Source organism: Babylonia areolata, chromosome 1 (genome assembly GCF_041734735.1).
Source record: "Babylonia areolata isolate BAREFJ2019XMU chromosome 1, ASM4173473v1, whole genome shotgun sequence".
NCBI lineage: Eukaryota > Metazoa > Mollusca > Gastropoda > Neogastropoda > Buccinidae > Babylonia > Babylonia areolata.
Genome location: NC_134876.1, coordinates 30472107 through 30497106, shown reverse-complemented (window position 1 = coordinate 30497106; position 25000 = coordinate 30472107). Strand labels below are relative to the sequence as shown.

The following is a 25000-nucleotide window of genomic DNA, read 5'->3' as shown; positions in this document are numbered from 1 at the left end:
GAGACAGAATCAGAAAGTACTTAACCCCTCAGGGCCCAAACAAAACGATATGCAGGCTCTATTGTGTCGCTGGATGCTTCGTGAATGGTCCCTCCAAAGTGCAAGATCAGAGTCCAACAAAAATCAATGCCAACGTAAGAAAACTGGACCATCTGTGAAGTCTGGAGTCACAAACTTCGGGAACTGCACGTAGCCTGAGTTTAACAATATTTTATGTTGTAATATTTTTCTTGCTTTTGTTTGTTTGTTTGCTTGCTTTTTTGTTAGGCTTTTCTCTGTTTGTTTGTTTGTTTGTTTGTTTGTTTTTGTTTTTCTTGGGGTTTTTTTTGTTTGTTTTTTGTTTGTTTGTTTGTTTGTTGTTGTTGTTGTTGTTGTTGTTTTGGGGGGAGTAAGGGTTATGTAGGTTAATTGTTAGGGTTCAAAATGTTTTGCCACTTTGTGGTTTTGGGGGGGTATTTTTTGGTTAAAAAGGTCGTCGCCACATCTTTCCTCACAGTCGCAACTTTCTTTATTACACTATTGATCTGATAGCCTTTTTGTGCCTTTTTCTCAGTTCGTCTTTATTGCATTCTTGATTGGATAAGGAGTGCTTGTGTGGGAGTTTTTCTCAAAGTCCGTCTTTTTCAACACACACACACACGCGCGCGTGCGCGCGCGCGCGCATGTCTATGTGTTTATGTGCATGTAAGTGTTGGTGAATCTGTTCTTTAATTTCAATCAAACGAGATTTCTTTTTCTTGGCTATTCTCTGGAAAGGGCTGCTGTTTCTTTTCTTTTTTTTTCTTTTTCTTTTTTTTTGGGGGGGGGTGTGGGGGTGAGGGGGGGGGTTATGTGTGTGGGGTTTTTTTTGTTTGTTTGTTTTGTTTTGTTTTTCAAATGTCTCTACACCTTGCGTCCTTAAAAATGGGAAGGGAAGGTGGAGGGGTGGGGAGGGGGGATATATAGGCAGCCTAAGCTGTCCTTCTTGAGGGCTATTTTTTTGTGGCAGAAAGGACAGAAAATTAATAGTTCTTGAAAAAAAATACACACTCTTGAAATATATGTGTGGGTCTCTCTCTCTCTCTCTCTCTCTCTCTCTCTCTCTCTCTCTCTCTCTCTCTCGGCTACACTTTATTCTGTAAACCAGCTGTTAAATTCACCAAACAAGGGAGGCGATCACTTGGAGTGTTTGTTTGATGAAGGATGAATATTTTGTCATTTTGTTAAGAATATTGAGGTGACTCGTTCTAATTTTTATGTATTTCTGATTGATAAGATTTTATTTGGACTTGATAAAGATATCCTGCTTTAGGTTGGAACATTCTGAATGGTGAATCTGAGGACGACCGTGAAGGTCGCTATACATATATTTCTGAAGCTGTAAGCAGTGTCAATGATTATTTTATATTTTCAAAAGAACTTTTCACCATTTTGTTTGATTCCTGTGAATTAATTGTGTCTGAACGCATTGATTCTGATCATTTACCACTGATACTTCATGTTGTTTTTTTTCCTAAAGGGAGGAATCTTGATGTCATTGAACATGAGCAAGACAGTCATTGAAAAAATAATGTGGAAAGCAAGGCGTTGGTAGCATCCAGGCGTTCATTGATTGATTGATTGATGTGGATACTTCTATAGCGCCTATCCTCGGTCAGAGACCAAGCTCTAAGCGCTTTACATACACGGGGACATTTGCACCACAGGCTGCCTACCTGGGTAGAGCCGACTGACGGCTGCCACTGGGCGCTCATCATTCATTTCCTGTGTCATTCAGATTTCAGACGCACACACATACACACTCAGACAGACATGTAACATTTTACGTGTATGACCGTTTGTTTGGTTTTTTTTGGTTTTTTAATTTACCCCGCCATGTAGGCAGCCATACTCCGTTTTCGGGGGTGTGCATGCTGGGTATATTCTTGTTTCCATAACCCACCGAACGCTGACATGGATTACAGGATCTTTAATGTGCGTATTTGATCTTCTGCGTGCGCATACACACGAAGGGGGTTCAGGCACTAGCAGGTCTGCACATATGTTGACCTGGGAGATCGGAAAAATCTCTACCCTTTACCCACCAGGTGCACCGAGATTCGAACCCAGGACCCTCAGATTGAAAGTCCAGCGCTTTAACCATTCGGCTATTGCACCCGTCATTCATCGGTGTGTTTCGACAATGACTGATTGGTTGCAGATGGCAGAAATGCTCTGATCATATTCATAATAGTGAAAGATTTAGTTTCTATAAAAAAAATTTGGAGTGTGTCTGATCTTAAACCTTATTTAGTGTTAAATATGGATAGACATTTAAAATACTTAACGACAAGATTTAGATTAGGTATTACCGAATTAGCGGTCCATCATTACAGATACATAATATGTAACAACAGTGATCTGGTGTGTTCATTATGTAGAGACTCACAAGAAAATGAGATACACTTTGTTCTTTGTTGTCCAGCTTTAAGGAACATTCGAGAGGAGTTTATATTATTGAAAACCTACGTTGTTTAAACTGAACTTATTGATGTCATCTACTTCCCTTGAAGCTGTTCGTAAATTTTCGCTATTTTTATACAAAGCTTTCAAATTCAGAGAAATGGACATTTCGTGAAAACGTTGTTGTTGTTTTTCTTCTTGTTGTTTGTTTCCTTTTTTCTTTTATTGTTCTGCACATTGAACTGTAATGCAGTTATATTTTTGGTTGACTGTGTTTATTGATGCTCACAGTGTCGTGATGTAATGTTTTTAAAATGATGTTCACATTCCACTTCATAAGGGGCCTAGGTCTATACATGAATAAACCATCTTGAATCTCTCTCTCTCTCTCTCTCTCTCTCTCTCTCTCTCTCTCTCTCTCTCTCCCTCTCTCTCTCTTTCTCTGTCTCTGTCTCACTGCCTGTCCCTTATTTTGTCTTTCTCTCCTACCCTTCTATTTTCTCTCTCTCTCTCTCTCTCTCTCTCTCTCTCTCTGTCTGTCTGTCTGTCTGTCTCTCTCTCTCTCTCTCTCTCTCTTTCTCTCTCTCTCCTTCAATCGTGGGACACGGATCGCTTTGAGATAGCTATGCACCTGTTATGGAACTCTGTTAAAGTCCTGAGTTTATCCCATTGTTAGTCCTATTTTCCCTCTGTTATAATCCAATGTCTGTTTCTGTTGTAGACCTGTGTTAAAGTTATGTGTTTATTTTCTTTGTAGATATGTGTTATAGTCCAGCGTTTATTTTTGTTGTAGAAATGTGTCATAGTCCTACGTCTATTTTGTTGTAGACTTGTGTTATGGCCTATGTTTATTTTTGTTGTAGACGTGCATTACAGTCTGAGTTAATTTTTTGCTGTTGTAGACCTGTATTATAGTCGTGTGTCTAAATTTAGTATAGATGTGCGTTATAGTCTGTGTTTATATTTGTCGTTGTAGACCTGTGTTATGTTCCTGTTAAATGTGTGTGTGTGCTCGTGAATGCGTGTGTGTGTGTGTGTGTGTGTGTGTGTGTGTGCTGTGCCTGTGCCTGTGCGTGCGCATGTACGTTTGCATGTGCATGTGTGTATACGCGCATAAATGCCGGCGTGAGTGATTGCGAACGCGAGCGCACGCGTCTCTGCTCACAGTTTACTTTCCAAAAAAAATTTCGATCAACTTCTTTCAAACTAAATCTCCCTTTCCGAGGGAACTTAACTACGAGTTTTCGAGCTGGCTTTTTTGGAGAAAACGTTAAACCCCTTTCTACCCTGGTGTAACAGTATGAAACTTCCCTCCACTCCACAGCTCAACCCCCGTTGAATTTCACCCGGGGGGGGAGTCATTTACGGGGTAGTCCAGATCGACACCCCTCACACTGCCCTCCATCCCAAGTGGAAATGTATATGGGTTTAATTAAACTATTTGAGAGGAAGGGGTCGGTTGACCCTTATATTCCCTGGCTGGAGCTAGGAGGGGGAGGGGAGTGTAGAATCGAACTCAAGGAAGGAGAGGATCAGTTCGGACTGGACCAAGTTTATTCCTCAGGGAAGAGGAGGCAGGGGGGGGATTCGCAGGGGAGTGGTGGGGGAGGGGAGGAAGGCATTCCAGCCAGTTTAGAGAGACACCGGGGTTGACATTTGGACTAGCCAGATTTTACCCCAGGAGGAAAAACAACTAGGGTAGAAATAATTATGCTGCTACACCGGGAAGTCGGGCAGGGGAGGATTACAGACTCTGAGCCGATTTTTACTTTGTGGTTATCCTGAAAAGTCTTCCGTGAGGTCCAGGATGGGGATTTCTCTCTCTCTCTCTCTCTCTCTCTCTCTCTCTCTCTCTGTCAGTGTGTGTGCGCGCGTGTGTGTGTACGTATGTGTGTGCGCTCGCACGCGAGCGTCAGTGTGTGTATGCATGTGTGTGCACGGATGTGGGTGTGTGTGGAGGGGCGGGGGGGGTGTTTTCTTCATTATGTATACAATTCTGCATGAAAACCTTTTCCTTTCATTTATGTTTGTGCTATTTGTAATAGATGAAGATTAGCAAGGACAGATTGGAAGAATAGGCAATGCCTAAAATCTTAATCCTTGAATGAAAACGTTTTGAGTTCTGAGTTCTCTCTCTCTCTCTCTCTCTCTGCACATTGAACTGTAATGCAGTTATATTTTTGCTCTCTCTCTCTCTCTCTCTCTCTCTCTCTCTCTCTCTCTCTCTCTCTTTCTCTCTTTCTCATCCACTAAATAATAACTGCATGCGTAGTTATATTTTGTTGTCGAATTTTGTCGGAAACGTGTTTTGTTTGCATCTGTTATGATAGGGGCTATTAGCCTTAGTCATTAAAAATCATTCAGTGTTCTCTCTCTCTCTCTCTCTGTGTCTATGTCTCTGTCTGTCTGTCTGTCTGTCTGTCTGTCTGTCTGTCGGTCGGTCGGTCTCTCTCTCTCTCTCTCTCTCTCTCTCTCTCTCTCTCTCTCTCTTTTGTTAATGTCATTCACTTCTACTTATGTTGTGATTCCGTGTTGTTTTTTAATCGTTTGAAATGTCTGTTGCATGGAACAAGCCATACTGGTTTGTGACATGTACTGTAACCTAAATTTATTTCTTTTCGGTATTAGTTTTCGCATGAATATATTTCCTTCCCACCTTCTCCTCCTCCTCTTCCTTCTTCTTCTTCTTCTTCTTCTTCTTCTTCTTCTTCTTCTTCTTCTTCTTCTTCGTCTTCGTCTTCGTCTTCTTCGTCTTCTTCTTCTTCTACTTCTTCGTCTTCTTCACGTCCCCCCCCCCCCTCCTCCTCCTCCTTTTCCTTCTCTTCCTGTGCTAATTGACGTTTACTTAGTTTGGTGATTAAATCCGACACCTTCAAGACTGCAGTGGCCGTGAGTTCTTCCTCTTCTTCTTCTTCTTCTTCTTCTTCTTCTTCTTCTTCTTCTTCTCCTCTTCCTCCTCCTCCTTCTCCTCCACCTCCTCCTCCTTTTCCTCCTCTTCCTGTGCTGACTGACGTTTACTTAGGTGATTAAATCCGACACCTTCTTCTTCTTCTTCTTCGTCTTCTTCTTCTTCCTCCTCCTCCTCCTCCTCCTCTTCCTTCTCCAGCTCCTCCTCCTTCTCCTTTTCCTCCTCTTCCTGTGCTAACTGACGTTTACTTAGTCAGGTGATTAAATCCGACACCTTCAAGACTGCAGTGGCCGTGATGGAGGCCATGGATTTTCTGTAGAACCACACTAAACTCGCTGAACGCGCTTCGGGAACTAGCTGTCTGTCTGTCCGTCCGAGGTCTTGCCCTGCTGACACTGCCCCTACCCTTATTTTTCCCCAGGGGGATAAATCTACATATACTTTTTTTTAGGAAAAAAAAGAAGATACGTGTGGAAATGGGTATGAAGTGGTGTGTGTGTGAGGGGGGTGGAGGGGAGGCAGAGAGGAAGTTTCTTTGACTTAACATTTCCTGTCTGTATCTGCCTCTGTATCTCTCTCTCTCTCTCTCTCTCTCTCTCTCTCTCTCTCTCTCTCTCTCTCTCTCTGTCTTTCTCTGTATCCCGCTCTCTCGATCTCTCTCTTTATCTCTAATCTTTAATCAATCTTGATTCAGAATAAACTGTCAGACTTTTTTTTTTTTTCAGGGATGGCCATTTTTGTACCCACCCATTTTTACCCTTCTCACTCCACTCATCGGCTAAAGATGAATAATATACCGTGGGGCGAAACGAAAATAGGTGCATTGCAGAATTACGCCTGTAACTCTTTCCTTCGGTCTAGCAGCATTAAGTTCTGGATAACCTGTCACAGACTGGGGCAATGGGACAGGAGGAGAAGAAGAAGAAGGGAGAAGAAAAAGAAGGAAGAGAAGAAGGAAGAAGGAGGAGGAGGAGGAGGAGGAGAAGGAGGAGGAGAAAAGACAGAGACGGTGGAAGAAAGAATAAAAAGAGCAAGAAGAGGAAATAAATTTTAAAAAAAAGAACATTGAGGAGGAGGAGGAGGAGGAGGAGGAAAAGGGAAAGAATGGAAAGAAAGAACAGAAACAGAACAGGGCGCCAAAGAAAGAATAGAAAGAAAAAAATAGAAAAAGAAGAAGGAAGGAAGGAAAGAAAGAAAGCAAAAAAAGAAAGAGGAATGGATGGAAAGAAGGGGGAAAGAAATAAGCAAACAGAAAAGAAAGTTGCCCTGCTGCTTAACCTTTGGAGTCGTTATTGTCGATCTTCTGTGCCACATTATATAGTGCTTATACAACATCATAATATGTGACAAGCACTGTGTGTGTGTGTGTGTGTGTGTGTGTGTGTGTGTGTGTGTGTGTGTGAGTGTGTGTGTGTGTGTGTTTGAGTGTGTGTGTGTGTGTGTATCTGTGTGTGCCGCATATATGTTCTCTCTCTCTCTCTCTCTCTCTCTCTCTCTCTCTCTCTCTCTCCGCCCCCCCCCCCCCCCCTAGTCCCCTCATCCACTAAATAATAACTGCGCGTGCGCACACACACACAAACGCAAGTGTGCAACGCAACGCACGCATGCACGCACACATGCACGCGAAAACGTGCTCACTCATACACGTACACTCCACACGCCTCATCCATCACCACGTCCAATACCACGACCACCACGACCTTTACCACTGCCATCGACACCCCCTTACTAGTAACAAGTCACTGTTCCCAAAGATAACAAACTCAGTACTGGTCTCACGCCGCTTAATCCACCACCACCCACCCTCCACACCCACACCTCCTCGCCCTCCAAACTTCGACTCGTTGATTGATTTCACTGCCCTATCTTTCTCGCCTTACTTTTCGACGATTCATTTCCCTTATTCCGTTCTGTCAACCGCACGGAGATTTTATCCGGGGAGGGGGTGGGGGGTGTTGTGGGGGGGGGGGAAGTTGTATGTGGCATGTGATTCTAACACCATTAAGTTTCCTTAAAAACAGAGTGGTGCTGATGTCAATGTAAGAGAAAATAATGATTGAGCTATGTAGAACCACTTTGGTTTTGTGGATTATTGTCTTTGTTTATGAAAGTATGAATTATAATTTTGGTTGTGGAAATGGTCTTCGTCGTCCTCTTCTTCTTCAAAAGATACATGTGCGAAGAAACTGTATCGCACATGCGCATGACAAAAAGTTATAAAAAAAATTGCCACGTTTAACATCCACACGACCGGTGCCGCACTGGTAGTAAATGTCACGAAGTAATAGTAGTAGTAATAGTAAACATCTTTGGAGAGTTTTTTTCTCTCACCATTATCGTTATCATTATTTCCTTTCAACACAGCCGTTGTGTCACCAAAAATTAATTGTTCTGTTTACTGATGTTTAAAAAGTGCTTTTGATAAACGATTATCTTTTCATGAAGAAAATCAATTACTTTATTGTTAAAATCATAATTGTATTGTATTGTATTACTCTTTTTGTCACAACAGATGTGAAATCCGGGCTGCTCTCCCTAGGGAGAGAGCATCGCTACACTGAAAGTACCACCTTTTTTTTTTCTTTTCTTTTTTTGTGTATTTTTTCTGCCTGCAGTTTTATTTGTTTTCCCATCGAAGTGGATTTTTCGACAGAATTTTGCCGAGGACAACCCTTTTTGTTGCCGTGGGTTCTTTTGCATGCGCATGCTACACACGGGACCTCAGTTTATCGTCTCATCTGAATGACTAGCGTCCAGACCACCACTCAAGGTCTCATGGAGGGGGAGAAAATACAGGCGACTATGGGATTCGAACCAGTGCGCTCAGATTCTCTCGCTTCCTAGGCGGACGCATTACCTCTAGATCAACACTCCACTCCGAATGTTGTCCTTTGAAGAACTTATCAGTCATAAGACCACGGTGATGGGTTTGTGTGTGTGTGTGTGTGTGTGTGTGTTTGTTCGGTTTTTTCGGGGGCGTGGGGGTGGTGGGGGTGATCTGTAGTTTATTGTGTGAGTATCATTAAGCCTTAACAATTAACAGAAAACACAATGCAGGGCTGTATACTGCGAACTTAAGTATCAAGCTCTGGCTGGGATTCGAAGGAACAACTTTCATGGGTACTGTGTTCATAATTCTTTGGTTGTTATTGTAAGGAGTCATTCTTTCTTAAACGATAAGAAATGGAGAGTATGAGTCAATGCCAAAACTCTGGCTCCGCTTCGACTGGTTGTGGCATAGGCCACTTCAGTATGACTATTAAGGTAGCGTTCTGATCGCCTGATAGGAAAATAATTAAGGCTGACAAGGAGGAGGGGGGTGTGGGAGGGGGGGGGGTGCTTGTATGTGTGTGTGTGCTTGTGTGTACGTGCATGTGTGCGCGCGTGTGTGTGTGTGTGTGTGTGTGTGTTTGTATGTTTGCGGGCGTGTGTGTGTGTGTGTATGTGTGTGTGTGTGTGTGTACAAATCGCCATGTGTATGTGTGAAGGCAGGCTCTATTCCCAGCAACGTGAAAAATACAGTCGAGGTACAGACTCATTCAGACGACGACATGACAGAACACAAATTGAGGCCGACTTGCTGACTGATTGTGTCTCGGGGTCTCAACGGTCAACTTGCCGCCTGGTTTGTGCGCTTGCTTACTTCCTTTCTTGCTCGTTTCACGTGGGGTTTTTTTTTTGGAGGGGGGTGTGGGGGGGTTGGGTTTTTTTTGTTGTTGTTTTTGTTTTGTTGTTGTTGTTTTTTTGGTTGTTGTTGTTGTTTTTTAACTGATGTATTTTTATTGAGACCTCCACACAGCATGTTTGAAGAGTGTACGTCTTATACAATTATAATTTTTGGACTAAAAAGTATCATCACGTTATTTTTATTTCGCGTATGTACATGCGTTTACATGTGCGCACGTGCGTGCGTGCGTGCGTTTATATATATATATATGCGTGTGTGTGTGTGTGTGTGTGTGTGTGTGTGTGTGTGTGTGCATGCGCGCGTGCGAATGTTTATTATATGTGTGTGTGCTCGTGCGCATATGCGCGGTGTGTGTGTGTGTGTTCACGAAAAAGATGAAGAGCGAGAGATGGGGAGACAATTTTATGCGTATGCGAATAGCGCGTTTGTTTTTGTTTTTTTGTTTGTTTCGTTGGTTGTTTTTCTTTTCCCCTAATGGATGCCCCTGAAAGGACGCGTGAGTGAAAGGTTGGACAAATGACAGTGGTGTGGTAACTGCAAAAAAAAAGCCCTTCAGACTGGTGGAATCAAGCCTCAGTATGTTAAGGATCCTCTGTTCTTTCAACTTCATCGCTGAAAATTAACACCATAAAAACTCGCAATATCATTTTAGCTATAATCTGTTGTAACCTATTCTTAAATCGACATGCATGTACGGTTAGATTTGCATATTGCATTATGAAAATAAATCCAGACAATCATTCCGAAATTGAAAGAACGCATTTGAACCTCGAGACAGTGATATTTAGAGCACGTTAGAACACATTTGAACTTGAATACAATGATATTTAGAACAAGATAGAACACATCTGAACCTCAGGACTGATTTATTTGTTGGCAGTGTTCGCCACAACACGAAAAATATTTGATCTTGATATAATAATAAAGAGAGTTCTATCTAGAAACAAATGTTTTCCAAAAGTTATACAGCCTAACTTGACAGAGAAGATGAAACAAAAACACGTTCTCTATAAACCCCAAAGAACACCGCTGTATCTAAGCTTGTCAAACTGTCCCTAACTTATCCCTCCCCTTTAACCCCCTCCCCCTGGCCCCCCTCCACACACACACACACACACACACACACACACGCAGGCACACTCTTCCCCACTCCCTCCACCTTATCGTATATATATATATCAGACTTCGAACACTGCTTATCGCTGGGTATAGAATGTTTCCGCTTTTGTTGAGCCACAGACGCATTTGCAGTGAAACGCGCGCCGAACTTGGCAAACTGCCAACAAGGTCTGCAACGCTACCTAGCAAAATCACACAGGTGGACAATAATGGTGCTTGAAATGAGCACATAAACCGTGAAGAAGAAGAAGAAAAAATATATATATATATACCCTCGTACCAGTGCATAAGCGTGTGCTTGAAATGTCACCCAGATACAGTCATCAACTGTGAGGAAAACGTTACCCCGGGGGTGTGTGGTATGAGGGTGTAAAATAACCGAGCGCTGAGATTCCTACAAAGCTGTGAGGTTCTTGGGGCAAGACTTGAGTTGGTCAAATTGGCGTGGTGTGCCCTTCACTGACTGTAAAACTCTGTACTCGGTTCCTAGTCCATCATGAGGAATAAATTGCACCTGCTGAGTTTACTACACTGTGTATTTTTGTACACTCTCCACATCTATCTCACGGGTAAGTGGAATAACAATGACAATGATAATAATGATGATGATAATAATAATGATAAAATGATAATGATAATAATAATGATAATAATTTTTCATAAAGAGCATAATTTTGTGCACATAATGCGATCAATTGTTATCTCAACATAAATGATGACAATACATGTGTGTGTGAGTGTGTACGTGTGTGTGTCAAGTCAAGTCAACATTTTTATTTCAAGATGGTAATTGAATAAGCAACAACTGCTTTTTTTTTTTTTTACATCAAGCCATCTAGATAATAGAAAATAAACAAAACAAATGTAAATATAAATAAGAAAGAAAAGAAAAAAGAGGAGAAACATAGAAGGGAAAAAAGGAAAAAAAAAAAACATACATGCTAGAATCGCGAGATAATGAAATACACTGTAGGATTCACACACACCCTCATATAACACAAGTAAACCGCCAGCCAAAACATACAAAAACCATTTCACAAACAATAATTTAGGTGGCAGCTAATAGATACATATTTGTGTTATTGTTCATCAATTGCACAGTTAATAAGATGATTTTTCAGATTTTTCCTAAACACATTCTTATTCTTTATATTCTTTAAAATGAGTGGCAGGTTCTTCCATAAGCTTCCACCAGAGTATAGGAAGCTGGGTTTATGAAGGTTATTTCTAGGTCTGGGTATAGATAACAGATGATTGTGTCTGTGGTCATTAGTTTTAAAAGTTTCTGTAATCTTTTTGGGAGCATTTCCATATATCACATTATGCATGCAAACAGCCTTGTTGAAGAACAGCCTGTTGTGGAAAGATAATACATTAAGTAGTTTATAATCAGTATGGATCAGAGAGCTTGACTTCAACAATACTAATTTTAACGCTCTTTTATACATACGATGAATAAATGTTAAGTTTGTATTGCTGCGGTTGTCCCATAGAGTTGACGCATAATCGATAATTGGCAGGACATGTGCACAGAAAAAAAGCTTTCGTGAATGAACGTCAAGGCCAAGGATCTTTTTTTATTTTTGCTAATTGACGTATTTGGCTGGAGAGACGTTTTACTAAGTAAGTCATATGGTCAGTCCAAGAGATATTTTTGTCAATAAAGACGCCCAAAATCTTATGTGATTCTGCCTCTTCAATTCTGTTTACGCCTTGGAAAAGTGGTTTGAATATGTGTTTCATCCTTTGTCCTTTTTGTCGTGCAGCCACATACATGCATTTAGTTTTCTGTGTGTTTAAGGACACTTGATTTAATTGTGTTCAGTCACTAAGTCTCTGAATGTTGTCTTGAAGATCATCTGTGAGTTTGCATGTATCTGAATTGCTGGAATGAAATGAGGTGTCATCTGCGAACATTTCACATTTACATGTCATGGAACAAGGCAAGTCACTAACATAAATAGAAAACAATATTGACCCTAAGATGGATCCCTGTGGTACTCCATGTTTGATTGATTTAAATGATGTGTTTGTGTGTGTGTGTGTCTGTGTGTGTGTGTCTGTTTGTGTGCCTGTGTCGTGCAGGTTTGTTTCATAGTACATTTCCATGGTGCTCAATGACAGTCCCCGTGGGCTTTTTTGGGGTTGGTATCGTCTTCAGGATTTTTGTTTGCATTTTTTGTGTCGGGTGTTTGTGTTACAGGGCGGAGAGATAGAGGTGGGGGGGGGGGAGGGGGGGTTATTCTGCAGTTATTCTGGGCATTGCATAAACACAATTAAGTGTCGAATGATACCATATGTGAATCATATCATCTCATGTTTTCCACTGACAACATGTTGCTTTGGTTTATTTGTGTGCTGCTCAGCTGGTCTGTTACCTGGAAGGTTTTATATGAAAATGACACCAAACACTCACGAACTATGATGAGGATATGCATAGTTCTGTGCATACTCTCTCTCTCTCTCTCTCTCTCTCTCTCTCTCTCTCTCTCTCTCTCTCTCTCTCTCTCTCTCTGCACACACACACACACACACACACACACACACACACACACACACACACACACACACCGGCCGCATGCACGCACTTCCCTTGCTCATTATCATCTAATTTTGTTGTTATTGTAATTCTCACCTGTTGCTGTATCCATTTCGTATGAAATCAACTCTGCATGACGACAACAACAAGAAGCTGTGTTGAACATTCGTCTTCATCGTGAGCGTAATCGAATTCTCTGTTCACATTCATGATTTCCCATTCTTTCTGCAAGAGAGAGACAGATTGGTGGTTGACAGATTTCTTGTCTAAAAACGGAATAATCGTTAGTTTCTTGTGGGGATACACAGTGGCCGTCAGACATTTCTTGTCAAACCACAAGAGCAGAGCAAACACCCGGTTGGAACTTGAAGATTTCTCTCTCTCTCTCTTCTCTCTCTCTCTCTCTCACACACACACACACACACACACACACACACACACACACACACACACACACACACACGCACACACACACACACACACACACACACACACACACACACACACACACACACACACACACACACGACAATGGCAGTGTGTAAAGGACACCACCTGCTAATAAATATAGTGGCTTTCCTTTCGCCATGGAATCTAATCACAATCCAATGCTGTCTCACTCAAAAACCGCTATCGAAAGTTGAGTAAGAATCCTAGAGATTATTGATCAAAACAATAAACGTGCCGCGGGTTATTCACGGGTCCACATTTTCAGGCTTTCGGTTTGGACTGTGGCAGAGGGGAAAATAATCTCGTTCGCATTTGAATGTTATGGCCTGCCGTCTGTAATACTGGGCCTACCATGACCGTGGACACAGAAGGGAACGACAGGTATTGAATTACCTTTCCGTTGCAGCGATCAAAGGCCTATAATGATATGCATTGGCGTGCATATATCTACGCACACGCTCGCACGCACGTGCGCACATTGATATGGGCGCTCACAAACCTAAGCGTGCTCAGTGAGAGAGACAGAGAGAGAGAGACAGGGGCGGACAGAGAAAAGTACAGTGCACTGTGCAATTTATACTGCAGTGTAGGAATGGATTGACAAAACGCATACACATGCGTGTGCACGCGCGTATTCCCAATCATATATATATATATATATATATATATATAGGCGCGTACATACACGCACGCACATGCACACATACACAAGCACATGTATGTATGCATGTATATAAACACACACACACACACACACACACACACACACACATCATCATCATCATCATCATCATCATCATTATCATCATCATCAGCAAGAACAACAATCCCACCAAAACATCACAGACGCATAGACATATATATGTGTGTGTGTGTGTGTGTGTGTGTGTGTGTGTGTGTGTGTAAGAAAAGAAAAGAGACCGAAGGAAAAATTGGCTTTCGAAGCCAGTTGGTGGAAAGATCGATATGGGAAACGACAGCCAATTTCCACCACCTCCTCTCTATTTCTCTCGCTGTGGTAAACTCTTCTCGCTGAGTCAGAGAGCGAGGGGGGTGACAGTTTATCATAGAGCAGTCTCTAGAGATATTTTATGGAATTTGAAAAGATCCAGGTCAATAATATGAACCGACTACCAATTTCCTTAACTCCATTGTTCGTGAAAGTGATCTTACCAACCAGAGAATATGAATGTCAGATGAGTTTTATTGTTACGCATTTCAGGTTCTCTGCATGTTTCATCAATCGCATTGCTTAGAAAACATTTTATAAAACTTTCAAAGTAAAATGTAAATATGTCTGTTTCAAACAAATAATCCACCAATTTTTTTCCCCTCCCTAGCAGTTTTTTTCCCTATCTTCGTCTATCATCACTTATAGTGAAAAGACGTTAAAGTAAAGAAAGAACCATCCTACCAACAAGGCTACTCGATCGCAAAAATGATGTTGTTTTTATTTGTTTTGTTTTTGTTCTTGCAAGTAGACGAATAAGTAGATAAATAAATAGATAAAATAATACAATGAATGGCAGATTTGAAATGAAGGAAAGGGGGCGGGGGGGGGGGGGTGGAACGTAAGATACTGGTGAAGGTAAGCATCTAATAAAAACATTGGGTTTCACGGTTGAATGTTATCGTTGAAATGATACATAAAGAAAAAGGTGGGAGAGGAGTGTGTGTGTGTGTGTGTGTGTGTGTGTGTGTGTGTGTGTGTGTTTGTGTGTGTGTGTGTGTGTGTGTGTGTGTTGTGTGTGTGTGTGTGTGTGTGTGTGTGTGTGGTGAGTTGGGGGAAACATGACAGATTGAGAATGGAATCAAGGGTGAGAACTTCACATAGGTCAAATACAATTAACGAAAAATTACTTAATGGACATAGTGTATAAAGTAAGTTGTTAACACCAGACGCAGCTGATAACGAATGCGAAAAGTCAAAAACCTCACCGTTTGTAGGCACTGTAGATGACACAGTTCGTGTCAGTAAGCTTGTGAATGAACAGGTGAATGAACAAATGCGCAAGTTTGTGGGAGGCTCCATACGACACAAGTTCTTAATTCATCATTGCTTAGGATATAGCAAGAGGACAAATAATAAGCATAAAAAAAGACTGAATTGTTTTGCTCCTCCGTTTTTCTGTTTCTTTCCTTGGCGTATCTCGGTCAATCTGTCAGCCTAGCAAACAAACAAAACCACAAAGAACATTCTCTATTTCCCAATTGCGTTCTGGATATATTATCATGCCTAGCAAAACGCGAAAACTATTGAGCAACTAAGCAATGAAGAGGTCTTAACTAGCTGACGACAAAGGCACATGGCGCTTCGGTTCATAATTGTGGAGGCATGAGTTTGAATTGGGCCATGGTCGTCTTTGTCCTCTGCACAAAGCAGCAGCAAAATGCTTTTAAAATGGTAGAAAGCCTCGAGAATATATTTTGGGTTTGTGTATGCAGGTGTGAGTCATAAATTTCCAAGTTTCATGATATCCCTTTCTCCCTCTTTCCTTCACTCTGTCTCTGTCAAGGGGAAAAAAAGTTTTAATCCAAATTATAAAATCACTCAGGAGACTGCGTTCGACTGACGCACAGCTTTTCTGGAAACTTTTCGACACAAATTGAACCAGCCTTGAACTATGGAGCGGAAATGTGGGGATTCATGTCAAATAACCAAATGGAAAAGGTACATACATTTGCAAAGAAGCGCTTTCTTGGTGTCCCATTACACTCATCAAACACTATAATGTATGGCGAAACCGGTAGGTACCCATTGCATATTAGATCAATTGTAAAATGCATAAAATCTTGGCTCAAACTAACAAATCTGCCAATATCACTATCGTGTAGACAAGCATACGAGATCCTGCTGCTGCAAGAGAAGGGCAAACAGAACTGGGTATTCCACATCACGAAAACACTAACGGAACATGGATTCGGTCTTGTTTGGATGCGCCAAGGAGTAGTGCAAGAGAGCGGCTTTGTATCGGAATTTAAAGATAGACTTACAGCATGTTACAAATAAAACTGACACGGAGAAACAGAGAGCAATGATAGGTATAAATAGTTCCATTCATTTAAATCAGTATTTCAAACAGATAAGTATATTAAGTTTATAACAAATAAAAGGCATACAATTTGCTTTGCGAAGCTCAGATTGAGAGCACTTGGACTGAATGCCAACAGAAGATGGTTCGATTCAGACGTAGCAACATCTCCTTGCCTAATGTGTGGCGAAAGCTCAGAAGTTGAAAATCATTTCATATTTGACTGCAAAAGATTCGATGAATTGTGAAGAAAAAAAACTGTACCATTTTCAATACAGCTCCAGCGCAGAGAAAAGATTTGTTCGGCATACTGATGACAGAAAAATGAAGACATGATACTTTCACTCGCAAAATATGTATCTGAGCAATAAATATACGGAAAACGTCCATCATCGGTCCAAATGCTCATTAATCAATTAAAAATTAGTATGGGTTCTATGAGGAAAAACGCATAGATAAAAAGGAAGGGCTACATTTGGATGGTCAATCTCGACGTTGTAATTATTTGATGTGTTTGCATTGATATGATGGGTTTTGATATTGAGGCATTAATAATTATTTCGGGATTGATAATATATGTACTTTAGTATGTGTTTGTATTGATATGTGTGTCCATGTTACATGCGTAAATATTCATCATATGATTAATCTGTATTTTGTTTTCTGTGTACTGTCCAAACCTTGAAGACGAACGACTGAAAAAAGGCACATTACCCCCTTAAAAAAGCTTTCGGTGCTAGTCGCCAAAAGACCACACACTAGAGGAGCTTCTGCAGTGTTGCTGAGTCACTTGGCTGGTGTCCCCAGTGGTGCCTGCTCTGACTGTAAATACGCAGGACACCACCTACTAACCCTTCCCCCTACCCCCACCCCGTGCCTCCTTCTGACGACAGGAACAGCTTTGCGGTGGAGCCAGACTGAGTGGGCGTCCGTCCTTCCTTGAATGGAGGTCTTCACCACGTCCATCCATCTCCTCTATCTTTCCACTTCAACATCCCCTTCTTCTTCTTCTTCTTCTTCCTGCTCCTCCTCCTCCTGCTCCTCCTCCTCTTCTTCTTCTTCTTCTTCCTCCTCCTCCTCCTCCTCCTCCTCTTCTTCTTTTTCTTCTTCTTTGTTTTCCTGTCTTTCGTCGTCTTCTTTTTCGTCCTTTCCATAAATTTCTATTAGCTTGTTTTGGGGGTGTTTTTTTGCTGTTGTTTTTTCTCCCACGTGCGGCTGCTTCAGCACATTAGAGAGAAGCACGCTAAAGAGTTTCCGTTCTACCCCTTCATTCTCATCAATGTTCGAATAAGAGCTTGAAAATGTAATGGTAGGTGGTGGTAGTGGTTGTTGTTTTTCAACCACATAGAGAGAGAGAGAGAGGTGGCTCAACAAAAATATGAAGGGCATCAGCAGGAGCTGGCTTTTTCTTCTTCTTCTTCTTCTTCTTCTTCTTTTCTGCATCTGTGTGACGCCTCATTAGCATGGATACTGCTGTTTTTCTCAACAGCTAACATCTTGGGCTTCAGCTGCTAGCTACGAGGTTTGTTTCTGTTTTTTCTTGTTCTTATTTTTGTTGTTGTTGTTGTTGTTTTTGGTGTTTTATTCCTTTTCTTCTACAGTTGTCGGTTCGGATCGATATGTGATAGATGCATTTTTTTGTGCAGAGTTGTGATTATATCTGGTCGGTGATGGTTGAATGGTTGTATATAACAAAAAATAGATAGATATAAAAGACACGTAACAAGTGTATGAAATACATAAACAGACACGCAACAGGAAAAAAAAATTCCCACTGATATGTATGTCTTTTCTTTTTGCTCCTCCAGCTGAAATTGTAAGGTTAGACAAAAACTTCTTCCTGAACTCCTCCTTCTTCTCCTCCTCCTCCTCCTCCTCCCCCTCTTTCTCCTCCTCCTCTTCCTTCTCCTCCTCCTCCTCCCCTCCCCTCTTTCTCCTCCTCCTCCTCCTCCTCTTCCCCCTCCCCTTCTTCTCCTCCTCCTCCTCCTCCTCCTCCTCCTCCTTCTTCTTCTTCTTCTTCTTCTTCTTCTTCTTCTTCTTCTTCTTCTTCTTCTAAGACTTAGTTGCATTTTCCCTCTGTCCATTCACAATGGAGACGAGCATGTTAAAGAGTTTCCGTGTGACCTCCCCCATCCTGACCAATGTTCCCTTCAAGAGTTCAGGGTTCGAGTGTTTTACTTCCAAAATGCTGTTAGATGCTTCGTTAGCAAGGTCACCCCTCGTTTCATCAAGCGTTAAAACCTGTAAAGGCTTCATCAACAAGATGGAGCAAGTGTTTTTGTGTTCTTTCTTTCTAAGTTTCTTTCCTTTTCTTTTCCGTCTTTCATTCCTTATTTAGTGTTTGTTTTTTCTTCTTCTTTTTTCTTTTTTTTTTTGTTTTGTTTTTGTTTTGGGTTTTTTGGGGGTTTTTTTTTGGTTTTTTTGTTGTTTTTGTTTTTGTTTTTTGTTTTTTTTGTTTTTTTTGTTTTTTTTTGGGGGGGGGTTCTCCTTTGCTCTTTCTTTCTCTCGTTCTCGTCTTTTTTTCTTTCTTTCTTTCTTTCTCGATTTTCTTCTTGGTTTTTGTTGTTGTTGCTGTTGTTTTTTAGGAAGACAAATTGAATGACATCCACCTGCAATGTGGTCTGTGTGTAGGTGGACTTGCCAGACTTGTGTGGGAGAGAAAAAAATACAAGGAAGTCAGGATATTTTTTTTGTATTGTATTCCTGTCCGTCTCAATCTTGCCGTCTAGCAGTCTGCTTATGTGTCTGTCATGATCATTGCGTCCTCCATTTTTTATACGTTTCCTTTCCCCTGCCACCGTGCTTTCCTTCGCTTTCTCCTCCTCCTCTTCGTCATTCTTCTTCTTCTTCGTCGTCGTCTTCCGTTCCTCCTCCTCTTCCTTATCTTCTCCTCCTCTTCCACCACCACCTTCTTCTTCTTCTTCTTCTTCTTCTTCTTCTTCTTCTTTTTCTTCTTCTTTTTCTTCTTTTTCTGTCTGTTAGTTCTATTTTCTGCATCATCTGACACATACGTTTTTTTCCCTTGCCCATTCACAGTGGAGACAAGCGTGTTAAAGAGTTTCCGTGTGACCGCTACATTGTGACCAATGATCCCAGCAAGAGTTCAGGGAATGTCAGACCAGTGTATTGACACAGGAAGATGGAGCAGAACCCCAAAAAAATACAACAACAACAACAAAAAAAGCGAGAACAGGATGGATTATTTTTTTGTTTCCCTTGAAAGCTACAGGATGCTTCATTAACAAGGTCTCGGTTCTTTTTCTTCTTCTTTTTTTATCTAGTGATAAGACCTGCAGGGCTTCAGCAACAAGATGATGATGTGAGTTTCTTTTCTTTTTTTTTTCTTTTTTTTCCCCTTCTTTTCTTTTCTTTTTGTTTTTCTTTCTTTCTCGGTTTCTGACCTCATGTCTTTCTTTCTTTCTCAGTTTCTGACTGCATGTCTTTTTTTTTTTCCTTTATTTACATGTCTGTAACATGGTGAATGAATTAAATCGACGTGACGTGGCCTGTCTGTTGGGTAAATGTGCAAGTTTCGTTTATATGCATGAGAGGGAGCCGGGGACTTTGGATAAACTTCTGATGTGTGTGACTGGCTGGCTGTTCATCTGACTGGCCGTTTATCTTCATCTCTATCATCGTCGTCGTTACTTTCGTTGCTACCATGTCTTCTTCTCTGTCCTATTCTTCTTTTTCTTCTTGTTTTCTATTATTCCTACCAGTACTGCTAGTGCTAGTATTAGCGCTAATGCTACAGCTACTACTACTACTACTACACACTACTACTACTTCATCATCATCTTCTTCATCTTCATCATCTTCATCATCATCATCTTCTTCTTCTTGCTGCTGCTGCTTTGTTTTTCTCATTCTTCTTCTTCTTCTTCTGCTACTCCTCCTCCTCCTCTACTTCTTCTTCGTCTTCTTTTTCTTCTTTTTCTTGCTGTTGTTCTTCTTCTTCTTCTTCTTCGTCTTTGTCTTCTGTTTCTTCTTCTCCTGGATATCATTCACTTTCCTTTTTGGCCACTTTTTCCCTTTCTGTTATTCCTAGTTCTCTGCGCACTTCGTCTGGTTCATGATATTTTTTCTTTGGTGGTTTCACATTAGAGAGAAGCATGCACAAGAGTTTCTATTCCATCCAGACCAGTGCTCCAACAAGAGACAAGACCAGTTTCTTGACGTGAGGGTGAAGCAAAAGAAAGAAAAAAAACAGAGTGGGGACAAGGAGAGATTTTTTTTTTTCAACAGGAAACCTGAGGAACGCTTCATTAGCAAGGTCTTCTCTGCTTTTTGATCAAGCATAAAGACCTGTAGAGGGTTCGGCAACAACATGGTGTGAATTCCTCTCTTTTCTTTACTTTTCCTTTTTTTCTTTTTTCTTTTCTTTTCTTTTTTTTTTTTTTTTTTTTTTTTTTTTTTTTGTTGCGTTGTTCTTTCTTTCCTTTCTTTCTTTCTTACGTGCTTGACTGTAAGGAATAATTTGAGCTAGATCCACATGTGTTTTGGTTTACGTGTGGGTAGAAGCGCCATTTTTTTTTTTTCATTTGGCAGATTGGCCATCTGTCTGCATATCTGTCATTGTCTTTGCTTTTGTGACTTATAATGAATACTATCTCTTCTTCTTCGTCCCACTGTCGTTTTCACCATCATCGTCTTCGTCTTCTGTATATCATTTCTATTTCTAATCATTATTTATAATATTCTGCTGTGATGTGTCTAGTTCATGCGTTTTCCTTCGACAACTTCATATTACAGAACTCATTTTCCGTGTGAACCTCACATCCTGACCAATGTTCCCAACAAGATTTCAGGCAATGTCAGACTGATGTCTTGACACAGAAAGTCAAAGCAGAATGAAACTACAGAAGAGTCAGAACAGGAAGGGGGTAGGGCTGGGGGGGTGGTCATACGCTGAAAGAAGTGAGATAGTTCATCAGCAAGGTCTCGGCTCACTTTGATCAGCCTCGGGTGGGTAACCTTTGCCTCTGACCACAGTGCCTGACGACTGGCTGTCAACAGCGCGGTTTTCTTCTGGCGTCTGAGGAGAGGCGTCTTCAGGACCTCGACCGGAAGCATCAATGCCCCCAAAGAGAGGAGACGATGCCTATCATCTGCTACTGCCTGCCCATAGTGTATTTTATATGCGTCTGCCTTTCGGGCTGCGCTCTCATCTCTGTATTCACTGACGACTTCAGTGTTCGCAATAGACTTCCACAGCAGATTCACTTTGATCAACCATGGAAACTTACAGAGGCTTCACAACAAGATGAAGCTATTTTTGTATTCGGTTTTGCTTTTGTTCGTTTTTTTCTTCCTTCCTTTCTTTCTTTCTTTCTTTCTTTCTTCTTCAGTGATTTTCTCACTTTGTTACTTTCTTTCTTTCTTACTTTCTCTGAAGATGAAAACTGACTTAGATCAGCATGTGATATGGCCTGTTTCGGATTAGATTTCTGTCTTTTCCTTTCTTCTGAAATATTTTCCAAGGTGTCCACCTTCTGTCACTAATTTGTTTTCGCCTATTTCTTTCCTTCCTCCTCAAATTTGATCAGTTTTTGTTTTCTCTTCCTTTTCTTCGTATTCCTCACTGTAACTATCTTCTTCTTATCATCCCTTGTTCTCTATCTAACTCCTCCTTCATCCTTTTCAATTCCCTTTTTGCTTCTGATCTTGTTTTCCTTGCCGTTTTTATGTTGCCTACTCCTGCTCCTGCTTCTCCTCTCCTCCTCCTCCTCCTCCTCTTCCTCTTCCTCCTCTTTTTCTTCTTCTTCTTCCTCCTCCTCTCCTCCTCCTCCTCCTGCTTCTCTCCTCCTCCTCCTCCTCCTCCTCCTCCTCCTCCTCTTGCTTCTCCTCTCCTCCTCCTCCTCCTCCTCCTGCTTCTCCTCTCCTCCTCCTCCTCTTCCTCCTGCTTCTCCTCTCCTCCTCCACCTCCTCCTCCTCCTCCTCCTCCTCCTCCTTCTTCTTCTTCTTCTTCTTCTTTCTCCCTTTTCCTTTCCTTTCTGTTTGTTTCTGAAGAGCACGAACAGGACAGCATATCAGTGTTATTTATTGAAAGCTGTAGGGTGCTTCATTTGCAAGAGATTTCATCAACAAGATGCAATGAGATTCTTATTTCTTTTTTCTTGTTTCTTTCTTTTTCTTTTCTTTTTATTTCATTCTATCTTTACTTTCTGTCTTCCTTTCTTACTTTTTGTTTTCTCTCGCGGGTACGTTGAGTTAGATTTACATGTAATATGGTGGATGTCAGCGAAGATGCGTTCAGTCCTGACGATTTCTATGTATGTCTGTGTGCCTGGGGTGGGGGCAGTGCAGAGTGGTATTTCCTGAAAGTCGTGGTATCCTTCTTGAGCAAGGTATAGGTTCCTTTTTTTCTTTTTTTTTTCTTTTTTTTTTTTTAACATTTATCCATTGAAAAAGGTAACAGCAACACGACAAATCATCATAGCTAAACGAACGCAAAAAAAAAAAAAAAAAAAAAGAAAAAAAAATTCAAAAAGGGAAATCAGGGAAAAATGTTTGTAAGAAGAAAAGGACGAAGGAGTAATCAAAACACAAAACAAAACAAAAACAAAAAGCCCACTGTGCATTGAAACGTTTTGTACACGAAATAATAAACCTATTCTTTATTTAAACAGAAGTTCAGCATAACACATACACACACACACACACACACACACACACACAGAGATATATATATATATATATATATATATATACATATTCACATACATACATATATCTATACACACACATACACCCATTTATATATAGATATACATACAGATAGATAGATAGGACAACTAATGAGGAGTGAGTTGCAGTAATCTAGTCTGGACAAGACAGAGCACACCAGAGTTTGTGTTGCTTGAGTAGTAAGGAGATGTCGGATGGAACTGATATTTTGAATTTGAAAATATGCAGCCTTGCAGAGATTGTTTACGTATTTCTTCATTGTGAGGTTTGAATCAAATGTCACACCCAGATTTTTCACTGAAGATACAAAGTCTACATCTGAATCTCCAATTTTGAGAGAGGAAGGCAATGAGTTGTTTATAGACAGTCTGCTTGAAGAAATAATAATAGCTTCAGTTTTACAATCATTTAATTAATTGTAGTTTGCTTTGATTCATCCAAGCCTTAACGTCAGCAATACACCGTTGGAGTTCCCCAATGGAAGAGTCAAGATCGGAAAAAGTCGTTTCTTTGTAGAGTTGGTTATCGTCAGCAAAGGCATGGTGATTTACATAATGGTTTTTAACAACATCGAAAAGTGGTTGAGTATAAAGAATAAACAGAACTGGTCCTAGCACAGATCCTTGCGGAACGTCATATGTGAGTGTTGATGGAAAAGATTGATGGCCATTTACCGTGACTGTTTCTGTTCTGTTTGTAAGGTAGGATTGGAACCATGACAGTGCCGAGCCAGAGATGCCAAAGGAGTATCTATGTCTGTTTAGCAAGATAGTATGGTCAATGGTATCAAAAGCAGCAGAAAGATCAAGCAGTATAAGAACACAGATTTTACTATTGTCAAGGGATGTTAAAATACCATCCATGATCTTTGCAAGTGCGGTTTCAGTGCTATGATGAGGTCTGTATGCTGACTGGAAAGGGCTGAGTACGTTGTTGTGAATCAAATGGTCACTAAAGAACGAGACGCTCTAACAATTTAGACAGAAAAGGAAGATTTGAAACAGGGCGGTAGTTCTTCATATCGTCAGGATCAAGAGAAGGCTTCTTTAGCAGAGGTTTTACCAGAGAACACTTATATGAATCAGGAAAGTTTCCAGAAGTTAGACAGTAATTCATTATGTTAGTCACGAAAGGCAAGAGGATGTCAATGCAATCAATAAATAACTTTGAAGGGAAGGGATCAAGTTCACATGTTTGAAGTGGAGAAGAGAGAATTGTACGTTTGACTATATCTTGAGTCACAGGAGTGAACCGGGTGAGTTGTCGACCTTGGAAACAGGGTTCACTGAAAGGAGGAAACTTTGCTAAGGATGAGTCAAGGTTATTTCGTACTGACTTTTTCCTTAAAGTACTGAAGGAAACGGTTTGGAAGTTCAATTAGTGGAATGATTGTGGGAAGTGGTGATGATCTTTTCATTCCAAGTAAACGGTTAGCAACCTGAAACAAAGGACCACTCGAGAAGCTTTCTTTGATTTTGTTAGTGGGAGGTAGACTAAAAAAAAATCTTGGTAAAGGTCGACTTACTTCGGATAAAAGAGGCGACATATCGAGCCACAGGCTCTTCTTCAGGCAAATGAAATGAGTGAGTGACAGACAGAAAGATACAGACAGAGAGGGAGAGAGTAAAGTTCAGGAAAGGAAAATGATGAGAAGTCACAGGAAAGGACATAAAAAAAACGAAGCAGGGTGAGTAGAACTGTCAGTGTGAATGTATGAGGGAAAGAAAGGGCTCTGAAAGGGAAGGGTGAGGGAAAGTGGGCAGGGGGTGAGAGGGCAGGAGTGAGGGAGGGAAGGGGGTGGAAGAGACTGTTAGTGTTAGGGACATATGAACAAGAAAGTAAAATAATAAGTGGGGAAAAAAATTACACACACACACACACACACACATATATATATATATACATATATATATATATATATATATATTTGAAAAAATAAATAAATAAATAAATAAATAATAATACATAATAAAAAATAATAAATAAATAATTAATTAATTAAATATGAAAATAAATAAATAAATGATTTTGGTTACAGTAGTATGCTGTCCTGGCGTGATGAATAATCTTTATCACCGCTTTTTTGGCGTGGTTAAACAACTGTTTGTGAACACATAATCCTGATTTGCACCACAGTCTTTCCATTCTGTGCTTGT

The 25000-nt window shown here is 40.8% G+C and overlaps 1 protein-coding gene across 2 annotated transcripts in view; it reads left to right on the top strand.

Moving 5' to 3' along the window:
- Nucleotides 1-10419: 10419 nt before the first annotated feature.
- LOC143291767 (protocadherin-15-like) overlaps nucleotides 10420-25000 on the top strand; it is a 41598-nt gene continuing 27017 nt past the window's right edge. For both annotated transcript variants that reach the window (XM_076601911.1, XM_076601921.1), the window contains exon 1: nucleotides 10420-10705. In XM_076601911.1, the coding sequence (XP_076458026.1) occupies nucleotides 10633-10705 (73 nt within the window). In that variant the 5' untranslated portion in view covers nucleotides 10420-10632. The remainder of the gene's footprint in view (nucleotides 10706-25000) is intronic.